Genomic DNA, 15,623 nt, shown 5'->3' with positions numbered 1-15,623 from the left:
TGAAAAAAGGGCAAATGAGAGTTGGTGTGTGTATCAATAATCTTTAGGGAGATTAAGAAGATATTTTGGAAGGAGATTAGTAGTGTGTGAAAAACAAGAGAGCAAATAGAAACATTGGTGAAGGTGGCAGTGGGGAAGAGGTAGCAGGTAGTAATGAGATAAGAAGGAGATTGAATGAATATTTTGAAGGATTGTTGAATGTGTTTGAATTTAAGTTGGCAGATGTAGGTTGTTTGAGTTGGTGGAGGCATGCGAAGTGAGAGGATCATGGAATGTGATTTGGTGAAGAGAGAAGAGATGTGAAATGTTGTAAATTGACTGGGGTGGATGGTATTGCAATTGAATTTCTAGTGAAGAAGAGTTGTTTGTGTTGTTGACTGGTTAATTAGGATTTTCATTGCATATGTGGATTTTGATGAGATGGATGAGGATTGGCAGCATGCATGTACATATAATGATATTTGGGAGGGACAAAGGTGAGTGCTCGAACTACACAGGTATAAGTTTGCAGAGTATACCTGGTAAGTTGGATGAGAGAATGGCGACTGAGAAGATGAGGAAATGTATAGAGTATCAGATTGGGGAGGAGCAAGGTGGTTTTAGGAGTGGTAGAGAATGTGTGGATCAGGTGTTTGATTTAAAAATATGTGTGTGAAGTACTTAAAGAAACAGATGGATTTCTGCATGGCATTTATGGATCAGGAGAAAGCTTATGATAGGGTTGATAGAGATGCCTTATTGTAGGTCTTACAGATATGTGGTGTTGGTGGAAAGCTACCACAAGCAGTGAGAAGTTTTTATAAAGAGCATAAGGTGCATGTGTGTGAGTTAGTAGAGAGAGACAGTGAATGGTTCTAGGTGAAGGTGGGTCTGTGGTAATGTCACATTGGCTGTTTAACTTTTTTATGGATTGGCTGGTAAGGGAGGTAAATGTGATGGTCATGGAGAGAGGGGTGAATATGCAGTCTGTAGGGGTCGAGGGGGCTTGGGAAGTAAGTCAGTTGTTGTTTGATGATGACACAGTGCTGATGGCAGATTCAAGTGAGAAACTGCAGCAGTTGGTGTCCAAGTTTGGGAGAGTATTTTAAAGGAGGGATTTGAGAGCCAGTGTAAATAAAAGCAAGGTTATTAGGTTTAGCAGGGTAGAGGAATAGGTTAGTTGGAGTTTTTGAGTTGTTATATGAGATGACAAAAGTGGGAATGTTTGAAGGTATTGTATTTCCAACAATGTTGTATGGATTTGATGCATGGGCTGTAGATGAGGATGTACAGAGGAGGATGGATGTGTTGGAAATGAAATGTTTGAGGTTGATATGAGGTTTGATTGAAAAGGTAATTAAAGGCTTAAAGAGAGGTGTGGTAATAAGAAAAGTGTGGTTGAGAGAGCTGAAGAGGTTTTACTGAAATGGTGTGGACATAAGGAGAGAATGAATGAAGAGAAGTTAACAAAGAAGATATATGTGATGGAAGTGGATGGGAACTAGGAGACAGAGATCAAATTAGAGATGGAAGGATGGAGTGAAAAATATTTTGAGTGATTGGAGCTTGAACGTACAGGAAAGTGGAAGGCACATATAGGATAGAGTGAATTGGAGCATTGTGACATACAGGGTGGGATGCCCTACCAGTGAACTGAATCAGGGCAATATGAAGTAGCTGAGGGAGACCATGGAAAGGTCTGTGGGGCCTGGTTGTGGATAGGGGGCTGCAGTTTAGGTGCATTACTTGACTGGTAGAGAATGTATGTGAGTGAATGAGGCCTTTCTTTAGTCGTTCTTGGCAATACCTCACTTATACAGGAAATGGCAAACAAGTGTTAAAGAAAAAGAAAAGTTTGAAGTTATGACTTGAACTTTCTTTCCATAGCTTTTTTATGTCGTTTCTTTTAATTTTCTGTTTATATTTTTAAGGGAAGACTGAAAATCATTTTATCTTTGACTGCTTATACTTAGCTTAACATAAACAATTTCTGTATCTCTTCCATCTAAGATCTTTGAACCACCCAGGGTGTGTGGAAAGCTGAGTGGTGAGCACTTCCCTTGTAGGGACTCTGTGGCTGCAGTACTTTCTGTCCCTTTCCTTTACTTTTTTATTCCTGTAATATGATATATGGAATTAGTAAGCAGTTCATATCTTTATATTGATTTTTATCAATAACACAGGATAATAGTAACAGGTGTACTGGCAGACCGTAGTCCAGCTGACCTTCATCTATTCCGTAATTATGTGAGTGGAGAACTGTTGCTTCAGGCTGAAGGATGCAGTGCCTTTCTTCCCTCCAAACCACCAGATGAGCAGCTAGTATGGCAAGCTGCCCGGGCTTCAGGGGCTGCTCCATCTTACTTCAGGTAGGAATTCAGGATTGATAATCGCCGTTTAGTATAAAAAGGTAACTTTTAATACTGAACTGTGGACTGGCTGCAGCAGCTAGGATTTGAACCTATGCAGTCAACCTTGAGCAGCCCATAGATTTGTCATGGTCAGCAACACTAGCTGTAACTATACAGAGCTATGGGAATTTAATATTGGTTGTACTTTTTTCTGTTGAATGTCTTGACATATGATTGGATTTAATTAAAAAAAAAACTAGTTTTATTTTTTAGGTGTAAACTTAGATCCAAATTGTTGTTGGGCAATTTCACATGTACTGGCATTTCTATGATTCTTATAGGGTTACGACATAGAATTCCTTACAGTAAAATTAAAGCTTTAGTAATCAAATATGTTGGGAAGACCAGGGTCAGATTTTTTTCCCGCTCCTTGTGTCCTGAAAGTTCCAAATTATGCCAGGTTACTGAATTATTTCAGATCAGTGGGTTCCTGTAGCATTTCCTCATTCTAGGAGACATGCAGTGATGGTTATCAAGGTCTTCGTGATTACCTTGACATCTGTCTGTCCCAACTGATAGACAATAGTATGATTCTTTTTAAACCTTACTTTATCAAGACTTAAATTGAATGAGTTAAGTGGGGGTGGCTTGTTAGGATTTCTTAATATAAGCAAAGCCTTTACAGAAAGATTTATTGTTTCATTGGTATTGATTTCCAGCTTGACATTCAGCTTGGAAAACCTGTGCTTAAGACCAGTGAAATAAGAACATGTACCTTGTAACCAAGCATAAAGCAGAATTAACTCGTAAGAGAATTGATATTAATCGTATACATTGATCAAAGAATAGTTATTTGGAAATTAAAGCTCTTGTCATAGGGAAAGACAATCACATGAAAACATACCTTGTAAGGTCAGGTTTAGAAGGGAAAGCATACCATAGTTACTTCATATATGATGATTCAGCCCATTGACAGCATGTTACCCACCAGATGCCAGATCCAACTTATTCAATCCATTGCACACATTTTCTCATCCTGAATGTTGAGACCTTGATGCCCCAAATCCTCCTTCGCCACAGCCAGAGCTCTTAGCTTTGCTAATCAAAGATCAGATTGCTTTACAAAGGGAGGGTTAAAATTCTTGTTAAGGGGTGGTAGAAGTTGGCATGTTGACCACATGGCACAGGTGGTAGAGGTCATATCAGGTCATAATACATGTCATGTGGGGGGAGGTCAGTTGAGTCCCCTCCAGACTGTGAGTATAGGGGGGTCACGGGGCTCATCTCACCTTGGTATAGGAATAGCTGGTCACCAAATCGTACCACTAGTCTTGTACAGGAATCACATAAAGAAATTAAATAGACTTTGAATGACTCTAAGATCCATCTAAAACAAAATAGCTGAACTGCATTGCTTGGTAAACAGTGAACATGTTGATGTCATTGGATTAACATAAAATTTCTAAATGCAAAAACAAGGACATGATTAGCCAGTACAATTTGTCAGGCTTCAAATTATGTGTAAGCAATAAAGAGGTAAGGAGGCAGAACTGGATGTAGTAGAATCATACCTAAACCCCATTGAAATTCTGACTACAACATTTGCTGCTGTTGAACACTTATGTATTTAAATTTCCACACAGTTTTCCAAACTCTACATAAACATCATATATAGATGCCTTAGTCAGCCAGAAGATGTTGACACTTTTGTGCAAAAGTGTACAAAAAGTAATACAGGGTAAAGATTAAGAGGTGATCTGATACAAGTATTCAGAATCATTAAAAGCTTTGATAATACTAACAAGCTACTAAAGGATAGATTTGTCTGATTTCAGTCATAGTAATGAACACAAACTTGTGTTCAAATGTTTTACATTGAATGAGGCAAAGTATTTTTTCTTCATCAAAATTAACAGGATAGATTTGTCTGATTTCAGTCATAGTAATGAACACAAACTTGTGTTCAAATGTTTTACATTGAATGAGGCAAAGTATTTTTTCTTCATCAAAATTAACATATGAAAAGATTTAATAATTTTGGAGTGTTTGAAAGCAGTACCTTACCTGTCAGTTCATAGTTCATTAATGCTAGAATAACCTGAGATGTTTTTGGTGAAAAAGTACAGATTTGCCTGAATAATATGTCTCTCATCAGAGCATTTGGAAGATTCATTGATGGTGGTTTGATCTCCAACAACCCAACGATAGATGTGCTGACAGAAATAGCAGAGTATAACGCAACCTTAGAGTATTTGGGTAGAGTGGAGGAGGTTGTCAAGCCGTCTGTTGTAGTCTCACTTGGTACAGGAAAACCACCAGTATCTAAGGTAAGTTGAATTAAACTGCCTTTAAGCTGTTTCCATCATCATTGTTTTACTCTTCTCTTGATTTGTCTTTTTGAGTGAATGATTTATTGTATACTTGTTGATGGACAAATTTCTTTGCTCACCTTGATACTGCATGGTTACTCCTTTGAAATTAATCAAGTCTTCATATTCTTTTTGTTTCCATAATTTCAGCAATTACATATACTGTCTTTTTTCTTTCATATTTGTCCACTTTCCCATGTCAGCAAGGTTGTACCAGGAACAGCCTAAGAACAGACCATCATTTGCTCACATCAACTATCTATCTGCTCCTATTACCAGAGCCCTTTATCCATAACCAAGCCCCATAGATCTTTCTGTCGAGTCCCTTAACCTCTTTATATGCCGTTTCAGTCAGTTGACAACGCTTCACTCCTGTTTACCACATAAATCCCTTTCAATATAACCTGTGTACACCTTACACCCTCCTGCATGTTCAGGTCCCAAGCACTAAAAACCTTTATCACTCTATCCTTCTATCTCCAGTTTGGTCTCATCCGTCTCCCCATACCCTTCATTTCTGACTCATATACCCTCTTTGTCAACTTCTCACTCATCCTCACCATATGTCAAACCATCACAGTACAGCCTCCTCTGACTCATATACCCTCTTTGTCAACTTTTCTCTCATCCTCTCCATATGTCCATACCATCTCAGTGCACCCTCTTCATCTCTTTCAATCGTACATCTAATTATGATCTCTCTTTTCCCCTATTATTTATTATTTGATCAACCTTCCTCATACCATATATTGTCTTCACACATTTCATTTCCAGTACATTCACCCTCTTTCATACTTTCTCATCTGTTGCCTACACTCTATCCATACAAGACCATAAGGACCACCATTCCATCAAACATTCCCAGTGATGGAAACCAATGACACTTACAGAGATTGTTTTTTTTATACTTGTATGCAGTTTCCTGTATTAGTACCAGTACACTATTTGTCATGTGTAGTGCACCAACACAACAACCTGCTATTCACAGACCTTTCCTTGGTTTCCTCCTGTTTCTTCTTATCCCCTGGTTCATTCCATTAACAGCACATTGACCCCTGCATACCACATTGTTCCAGTTCGCTCCTTGTCTCCTCCACTTCTGACACATTTATCCTCTTTTTCAACCTTTCCTTACACATTCTTGCCGTATGTTAAAACCATTTCAGCACACTCTCTTCAGCTCTTTCAATGACACTCTTCTTATTACCATACTTCTTTCATGTTTTTATTACTTAATCAAACCTCTTCACACTACATATTGTCCTGTCATTTCATTTCCACTGCATCTGCATTTTTTTGCCCATCCTCATTCATAGCCCATACCATGCATCCTTATAGTATAGTTAGAACGAATATACATACAAGCATACCCATTTTCATCCTCCCAGATAACAACCTCTCTTTCCAGCTGAACATGATAATATGCTTTTATTCACATATACACTCAATATCCTCCTTTCACCCACCTTCCCAGTTTCAAATACCAGCTTATGCAGTTTTTTTTATTCAAGTCTACTGCCAGGGCTGTGTCATCAGCTAACAACAGCTGACCCATTTACTTGGCTCCCTCCCCCTGTATATTGCACACTTGTACCTAAATGTTGCACAGGCTCGAAATGAGAGGAAGTGTTTAGTATGAGGAAGGGCATAAGTATTAGGAGGAGGTGATGGAAATAGAGATAAAGTGTGTAAAGTGGAATCATCAGCTTGAAAGTGAATAGGATTACAAGATTAGAAGTTGAAGAGAGATCACTTATGGAAGGAAAAAAGTGAGTAGGCAATAGGCCAGAACCCAGAGGGAGACCACTGTTGATAGGATGAGGGGGAAATCCATCCATGAATGACTATTGCATTGGAACAGAAGGAAAGAAAGTTTGGAAAGCAAGAGACTCCTGCCACATCTTCTCAGATGCTTTGGAGATGTCGAGGGCCACACTTGTAATTTCACTAAAATTCTTGAGAGTGGAGGACCTAAGGTGAAACACATAGGAGAGATCACCAGTAGACTTATTTTTTCCATACTTGTGTGCCAGCAGGTGTTATGTATTAACAGACCACTAAGTAAGATTTAGATGTAATTTTGGCCAAAAAAGGACATAGATAACAAACTGAATATTTTGATAATCTTGTCCTCTCTTAAACAAATGTTTCTGTATTGGCAACTATTACCACATTCACAGAACCACCTAATTAAATGGGAAAAAAAATTTGCACATTATAGTTTTATTCCTGTTAGATATAGCTTTGTAAAGTGACTACAATACTGTATTGTCTAGGCTAGCAGATGATTTGCTTATTCTGTATTGCTTGAGTTAAATCTGTAACTATGTTATGTATTATCATCAGTTTACCACATTATGGAATATTCTCACTTGCAGAAATGTATTCTCTTACATCTAGTATCGTCTCATGTACTACCTAATTTAATTTTGACAAATGCTTGCACCTTATACTGTAGCTTTATTCCTGTTAGATATAGCTTTGTAGAATGAGATAATGTAGAATGTCTAGAGTATAAGGTCATTTGTATATTCTCTGTTGGGTGGATTAAACCTTTTAAACTGATTCTAGGTTGATGCCATTGACTGCTTCAAACCAGAAAGTATGTGGAGTACAGTGCAGATGGCTTTTGGTCTTTCCAACATTGCAAAGATGCTCATTGACCAGGTATGTTTACATAATTGATTAATTATACAGCTCCAAGCCCCTTTTATGGGGCTTTGTTTTTAGCTTCAAGGCTATACCCCAATCAGAAGCAGAGATATGATTGACTGTTTTAAAGTGAGAATCTTCTTGACAAGACTGTGCTCAATTTCTCTCATTGATAGTCATACTCCCTTGCTGAACTTATCCTGTTTCATTTCCCCATGGACAAAAAAGGTCTTGAGTATATGGCTTGGGAGGTAAGTTGCTAGAAGCAATGAAAACTTTTTACCAAGGATGTAAGGCATGTGTGTGAGTAGGAAGAGAGAGTGATTGGTCCCAGTGAATGTCCGTCTGTGGCAGGGGTGTGTGATGTCCCCATGGTTGTTTAATTTGTTTATGGATGGGGTGGTTAGGGAGGTAAATGTAGGAGTTTTGGAGAGAGGGGCGAGTACGCGGTCTGTTGGGATGAGAGGGCCTGGGAAGTGAGTCAGTTGTTTGTTCGCCAGTGATACAGCTCTAATGGCTGATTTGGGTGAGAAACTGCAGAATTTGGTGACTGAGTTTGGAAAAGTGTGTGAAAGGAGAAAGTTGAGAGTAAATGTGAATAAGAGCAAGGGAATTAGGTTCAGTAGGTTTGAGGGACAAATTATTTGGGATGTAAGTTTGAATGGAGAAAAACTGGAGGGAGTGAAGTGTTTTAGATATGTGGGAGTGTACTTGGCAGCGAATGGAACCATGCAATTGGAAGTAAGTCACAGGATGGGGAAGGGGGCAAAGGTTCTGGGAGTGATGAAGAATATGTGGAAGGAGAGAACGTTATCTCTGAGAGCAAAAATGGGTATGTTTGAAGGAATAGTAGTTCCAACAATATTATATGGTTGTGAGGCATGGGCTATAGATAGGGCTGTATGGAGGATGGTGGATGTATTGGAAATGAGATGTTTGAGGACAATATTTTATGTGAGGTGGTTTGATTGAGTAGGTAATGAAAGGGTAAGAGAGATGTGTGGTAATAAAAAGAGTGTGGTTGAGAGCATAAGAGGGCGTGTTGAAATGGTTTGGACATATGGAGAGAATGAGTGAGGAAAGATTGACAAAGAGGATATATGTGTCAGAGGGCAGGGGAACAAGAAGCAGGGCACCAAATTGGAGATAAAGGATGGAGTGAAAAAAATTTTGAGCAATCAGGGCTTGAACATACAGTAGGGTGAGAGGTGTGCAAGGAATAGAGTGAATTGGAACAATGTGGTATACTGGGGTCGACGCGCTGTCAGTGGACTGCACCAGGGCATGTGAAATGTCTGGGGTAAAGAATGGAAAGGTCTGTGGGGCCTGGATGTAGATAGGGAGCAGTAGTTTCAGTGCATTACACATGACAGCTAGAGATTGAGAGTAAACGAATGTGGCCTTTTTCGTCTGTTATCATGGCACTACCTCTCTGAAGCAGGGGTAACAATGCTCTTTCCTGTGGGTCTGAGTAGTGCCAGGAATGGATGAAGGCAAGCAAGTCTGAATATAAACACTTGTGTATATGTATATGTAAGTGTATGTATATGTTGATATGTAGAGAACGAGGCCAGGTGAGGATATTCCCTCAGGGGCCCAGTCCTCTGTTCTTAACGCTACCTTGCTAACGCGGGAAATGGCGAATAGTATGAAAGAAAAAAGAAAAGAAGTATATGTATATATCCCTGGGGATAGGGGAAAAAGAATACTTCCCACATATTCCTCATGAGTTGTAGGTGACTAAAGGGGACAGGAGCGGGGGGGGCAAGAGACCCTCCCATCCTTGTATTCTAACTTTCTAAAATGGGAAACGGAAGGAGTCGTGCGGGGAGTGCTCATCCTCCTCAAAGGTGCAGACTGGGGTGTCTAAATGTGTGTAGATGTAACCAAGATGAGAAAAAAGGAGAGATAGGTAGTATGTTTGAGGAAGGGAACCTGGATGTTTTGGCTCTGAGTGAAACGTAGCTCAAGGGTAAAAGGGAAAAGTGGTTTGTGAATATCTTGGGAGTAAAGTCAAGGGTCGGTTAGAGGACAAGAGGAAAGGAAGGAGTAGCACTAGCACTACTCCTGAAGCATGAGTTATGGAAGTATGTGATAGAGTGTAAGAAAGTAAAGTCTAGATTGATATGTGTAAAACTGAAAGTGGATGGAGAGAGATGGGTGATTACTGGTGCATATGCACCTAGTCATGAGAAGAAAGATCATGAGAGGCAAGTGTTTTAGGAGCAGCTGAGTGAGTGTGTTAGCAGCTTTGATGCTCAAGACTGGGTTATAGTGATGGGTTATTTGAATGCAAAGGTTAGTAATGTGGCAGTTAAGGGTATAATTGGTGTACATGGGGTGTTCAGTGTTGTAAATTGAAATAGTGAAGAGCTTGTAGATTTGTGTGCTAAAAAAGGACTGGTAATTGGGAATACCTGGTTTAAAAAGAGAGATATACATAAGTATAGGTATGTAAATAGGAGAGATGGTTAGAGAGCATTATTGGATTATGTGTTAGTTGATAGGCGCATGAGAAACTTTTGGATGTTAATATGCTGAGAGGAGCGACTTGAGGGATGTCTGATCATTATCTTGTGGATGCAAAGGTGAAGAATTTTTTTTTTTTTTTTTTTTTTTTTCGCTGTCTCCCGTGTTTGCGAAGTAGCGCAAGGAAACAGACGAAAGAAATGGCCCAACCCACCCCCATACACATGTATATACATACGTCCACACACGCAAATATACATACCTACACAGCTTTCCATGGTTTACCCCAGACGCTTCACATGCCTCGATTCAATCCACTGACAGCACGTCAACCCCGGTATACCACATCGCTCCAATTCACTCTATTCCTTGCCCTCCTTTCACCCTCCTGCATGTTCAGGACCCGATCACACAAAATCTTTTTCACTCCATCTTTCCACCTCCAATTTGGTCTCCCTCTTCTCCTCGTTCCCTCCACCTCCGACACATATATCCTCTTGGTCAATCTTTCCTCACTCATTCTCTCCATGTGCCCAAACCATTTCAAAATACCCTCTTCTGCTCTCTCAACCACGCTCTTTTTATTTCCACACATCTCTCTTACCCTTACGTTACTTACTCAATCAAACCACCTCACACCACACATTGTCCTCAAACATCTCATTTCCAGCACATCCATCCTCCTGCACACAACTCTATCCATAGCCCACGCCTCGCAACCATACAACATTGTTGGAACCACTATTCCCTCAAACATACCCATTTTTGCTTTCCGAGATAATGTTCTCGACTTCCACACATTCTTCAAGGCTCCCAGGATTTTCGCCCCCTCCCCCACCCTATGATCCACTTCCGCTTCCATGGTTCCATCCGCTGCCAGATCCACTCCCAGATATCTAAAACACTTCACGTCCTCCAGTTTTTCTCCATTCAATTTCACCTCCCAGTTGACTTGACCCTCAACCCTACTGTACCTAATAACCTTGCTCTTATTCACATTTACTCTTAACTTTCTTCTTTCACACACTTTACCAAACTCAGTCACCAGCTTCTGCAGTTTCTCACATGAATCAGCCACCAGCGCTGTATCATCAGCGAACAACAACTGACTCACTTCCCAAGCTCTCTCATCCACAACAGACTTCATACTTGCCCCTCTTTCCAAAACTCTTGCATTCACCTCCCTAACAACCCCATCCATAAACAAATTAAACAACCATGGGGACATCACACACCCTTGCCGCAAACCTACATTCACTGAGAACCAATCACTTTCCTCTCTTCCTACACGTACACATGCCTTACATCCTCGATAAAAACTTTTCACTGCTTCTAACAACTTGCCTCCCACACCATATATTCTTAATACCTTCCACAGAGCATCTCTATCAACTCTATCATATGCCTTCTCCAGATCCATAAATGCTACATACAAATCCATTTGCTTTTCTAAGTATTTCTCACATACATTCTTCAAAGCAAACACCTGATCCACACATCCTCTACCACTTCTGAAACCACACTGCTCTTCCCCAATCTGATGCTCTGTACATGCCTTCACCCTCTCAATCAATACCCTCCCATACAATTTACCAGGAATACTCAACAAACTTATACCTCTGTAATTTGAGCACTCACTCTTATCCCCTTTGCCTTTGTACAATGGCACTATGCACGCATTTCGCCAATCCTCAGGCACCTCACCATGAGTCATACATACATTAAATAACCTTACCAACCAGTCAACAATACAGTCACCCCCTTTTTTAATAAATTCCACTGCAATACCATCCAAACCTGCTGCCTTGCCGGCTTTCATCTTCCGCAAAGCTTTTACTACCTCTTCTCTGTTTACCAAATCATTTTCCCTAACCCTCTCACTGTCTGATCATTATCTTGTGGAGGCTAAGGTGAAGATTTGTATGGGTTTTCAGAAAAGAAGAGTGAATGTTGGGGTGAAGAGGGTGGTTAGAGTAAGTGAGCTTGGGAAGGAGACTTGTGTGAGGAAGTACCAGGAGAGACTGAGTACAGAATGGAAAAAGGTGAGAACAATGGAAGTAAGGGGAGTGGGGGAGGAATGGGATGTATTTAGGGAATCAGTGATGGATTGCGCAAAAGATGCTTGTGGCATGAGAAGAGTGGGAGGTGGGTTGATTAGAAAGGGTAGTGAGTGGTGGGATGAAGAAGTAAGAGTGTTAGTGAAAGAGAAGAGAGAGGCATTTGGACGATTTTTGCAGGGAAAAAATGCAATTGAGTGGGAGATGTATAAAAGAAAGAGACAGGAGGTCAAGAGAAAGGTGCAAGAGGTGAAAAAAAGGGCAAATGAGAGTTGGGGTGAGAGAGTATCATTAAATTTTAGGGAGAATAAAAAGATGTTCTGGAAGGAGGTAAATAAAGTGCGTAAGACAAGGGAGCAAATGGGAACTTCAGTGAAGGGCGCAAATGGGGAGGTGATAACAAGTAGTGGTGATGTGAGAAGGAGATGGAGTGAGTATTTTGAAGGTTTGTTGAATGTGTTTGATGATAGAGTGGCAGATATAGGGTGTTTTGGTCGAGGTGGTGTGCAAAGGTGAAGATATGTAGAGGTTTTCAGAAAAGAAGAGAGAATGTTGGGGTAAAGAGAGTGGTGAGAGTAAGTGAGCCTGGAAAGGAGACTTGTGTGAGGAATTAGCAGGAGAAATTGAGTGCAGAATGGAAAAAGGTGAAATCAAATGATGTAAGGGGAGTGGTGGAGGAATAGGATGTATTTAGGGAAGCAGTGATGGCTTATGCAAAAGATGCCTGTGGCATGAGAAAGGTGGGAGGTGGGCAGATTAGAAAGGGTAGTGAGTGGTGGGATGAAGAAGTAAGATTGTTAGTGAAAGAGAAGAGAAGAGGCATTTGGACAATTTTTGCAGGGAGGTAGTGCAGATGACTGGGAGATGTATAGAATAAAGAGGCAAGATGTCAAGAGAAAGGTGCATGAGATGAAAAAAGAGGGCAAATGAGAGTTGGGGTGAGAGAGTATCATTAAATTTCAAGGAGACTAAAAAGATATTTTGGAAGGACGTTAATATAGTACGTAAGACAAGAGAACAAATGGGAACTGGTGAAGGGGCAAATGGGGAGGTAATAACTAGTAGTGGTGAAGTGAGAGGGAGATGGAGTGAGTATTTTGAAAGTTTGTTCAATGTGTTAGATGATAGAGTGGCAGATATATGGTGTTTGGTCGAGGTGGTGTGCAAAGTGAGAGGGTCAGGGAGAATGTTTGGTAAACAGAGAAGTAGTGAAAGCTTTGCAGAAGATGAAAGCTTGCAAGGTGGCGGGTTTGGATGGTATTGCTGTGGAATTTATGAAAAAAGGGGGTGACGGTATTGTTGACTGGCTGGTGAAGATATTCAATGTATGTATGGTTCATGGTGAAGTGCTTGAGGATTACCGGAATGCATGCATAGTGTCATTGTACAAAGGCAAAGGGGATAAAGGTGAATGTTCATATTACAGAGGTATAAGTTTGTTGAGTATTCCTGGGAAATTATATGGGAGGGTATTGATTGAGAGGGTGAAGGTATGTACAGAGCATCAGATTGGGGAAGAGCAGTGTGGTTTCAGAAGTGGTAGAGGATGTGTGGATCAGGTGTTTGCTTTGAAGAATGTATGTAAGAAATACTTAGAAAAACAGATGGATTTGTTTGTAGCATTTATGGATCTGGAAAAGGCATATGATAGAGTTGATAGAGATGGTCTGTGGAAGGTATTAAGAGTATATGCTGTGGGAGATAAGTTGCTTGAGGCACTGAAAAGTTTTTATCGAGGATGTAAGGCATGTGTACAAGTAGGAAGAGAGGAAAGTGATTGGTTCCTAGTGAATGTAGGTTTGTGGCAGGGGTGCTTGATGTCTCCATGGTTGTTTAATTTGTTTATGAATGGGTTTGTTAGGGAGGTGAATGTAAGAGTTTTGGAGAGACTGGCAAGTATGCAGTCTGTTTTGGATGAGAGGGCTTGGGAAGTGAGTCAGTTGTTGTTTGCTGATGATACAGTGCTGGTGGCTGATTTGGGTCAGAAACTGCAGAAGCTGGTGACTGAGTTTGGTAAAGTGTGGTAAGGAAGAAAGCTGAGTGTTGAAAAATGTGTGGAAGTCGAGAATGTTATCTTGGAAAGCAAAAATGGATATGTTTGAAGGAATAGTGGTTCCAACAATGTTATATGGTTGCGAGGCATGGGCTATAGATAGAGTTGTACGCAGGAGGGTGGATGTGCTGGAAACGAGATGCTTGAGGACAATATGTGGTGTGAGGTGGTTTGATCGAGTAAGTAATGAAAGTTAAGAGAGATGTGTGGTAATAAAAAGAGTGTGGTTGAGAGAGCAGAAGAGGGTGTTTTGAAGTGGTTTGGTCACATGGAGAGAATGAGTGAGGAAAGATTGACAGAGGATATATATGTCAGTGGTGGAGGGAACGAGAAGAGGGAGACAAAAAAAATTTTGAGTGATCGGGGCCTGAACATACAGGAGGGTCAAAGGTGTGCAAGGAATAGAGTGAATTGGAACGATGTGGTATACCAGGGTCAACGTGCTGTCAATGATTGAACCAGGGTATGTGAACCTGGGGTAAACCATGGAAAGTTTTGTAGGGCCTGGATGTGGAAAGGGAGCTGTGGTTTCGGTGCATTATACATGACAGCTAGAGACTGAGTGTGAATGAATGTGGCCTTTGTTGTCTTTTCCTAGTGCTACCTTGCGCACATGTGGGGGAAGGGGGTTGTCATTTCATGTGTGGTGGGGTGGCGACGGGAATGAATAAGGGCAGACAGTATGAATTATGTACTTGTGTATATATGTATATGTATGTGTGTGTATATATATGTATACGTTGAGATGTATAGGTATGTATGTTTGCGTGTGTAGACGTGTATGTATATACATGTGTATGTGGGTGGGTTGGGCCATTCTTTTGTTTGTTTCCTTGTGCTACCTCGCTAACGTGGGAGACAACGACAAAGTATATTAAATACATATAAATGTGTGGAAGAATGTGTGGAAGTCGAGAACATTATCTCGGAAAGCAAAAATGGGTATGTTTGAAGGAATAGTGGTTCCAACAATGTTGTATGGTTGCGAGGCGTGGGCTATGGATAGAGTTATGCGCAGGAGGATGGATGTGCTGGAAATGAGATGTTTGAGGACAATGTGTGGTGTGAGGTGGTTTGATCGAGTAAGTAACGTAAGGGTAAGAGAGATGTGTGGAAATAAAAAGAGCGTGGTTGAGAGAGCAGAAGAGGGTGTTTTGAAATGGTTTGGGCACTTGGAGAGAATGAGTGAGGAAAGATTGACCAAGAGGATATATGTGTCGGAGGTGGAGGGAACAAGGAGAAGAGGGAGACCAAATTGGAGGTGGAAAGATGGAGTGGAAAAGATTTTGTGTGATCGGGGCCTGAACATGCAGGAGGGTGAAAGGAGGGCAAGGAATAGAGTGTATTGGAGCGATGTGGTATACCGGGGTTGACGTGCTGTCAGTGGATTGAATCAGGGCATGTGAAGCGTCTGGGGTAAACCATGGAAAGCTGTGTAGGTATGTATATTTGCGTGTGTGGACGTATGTATATACATGTGTATGGGGGTGGGTTGGGCCATTTCTTTCGTCTGTTTCCTTGCGCTACCTCACAAACGCGGGAGACCGACAAAAAAAAAAAAAAAAAAAAAAAAATGTTGATATGTATATGTATGTATATGGGAAAACACTAAAATCAAGAAGGGTAGCATGAATAATAATCTAAATTCAACATATGGAAACAGAAATATAGAAAAACTTTGGAATATGGGAGA

The 15,623-nt window shown here is 40.7% G+C and overlaps 1 protein-coding gene across 8 annotated transcripts in view; it reads left to right on the top strand.

The window, feature by feature from the left end:
- The window catches only part of iPLA2-VIA (calcium-independent phospholipase A2 VIA), a 115,416-nt gene that overhangs the window by 91,390 nt on the left and 8,403 nt on the right, over positions 1-15,623 (top strand). For all 8 annotated transcript variants that reach the window (XM_071656360.1, XM_071656358.1, XM_071656356.1 and 5 more), the window contains 3 exons: positions 2,163-2,348; positions 4,486-4,657; positions 7,271-7,366. In XM_071656360.1, the coding sequence (XP_071512461.1) occupies positions 2,163-2,348; positions 4,486-4,657; positions 7,271-7,366 (454 nt within the window). The remainder of the gene's footprint in view (positions 1-2,162; positions 2,349-4,485; positions 4,658-7,270; positions 7,367-15,623) is intronic.

This window comes from Panulirus ornatus, chromosome 62 (assembly GCF_036320965.1).
Source record: "Panulirus ornatus isolate Po-2019 chromosome 62, ASM3632096v1, whole genome shotgun sequence".
Classification (NCBI taxonomy): Eukaryota; Metazoa; Arthropoda; class Malacostraca; order Decapoda; family Palinuridae; genus Panulirus; species Panulirus ornatus.
This window is presented reverse-complemented; position numbering and strand designations above follow the sequence as displayed.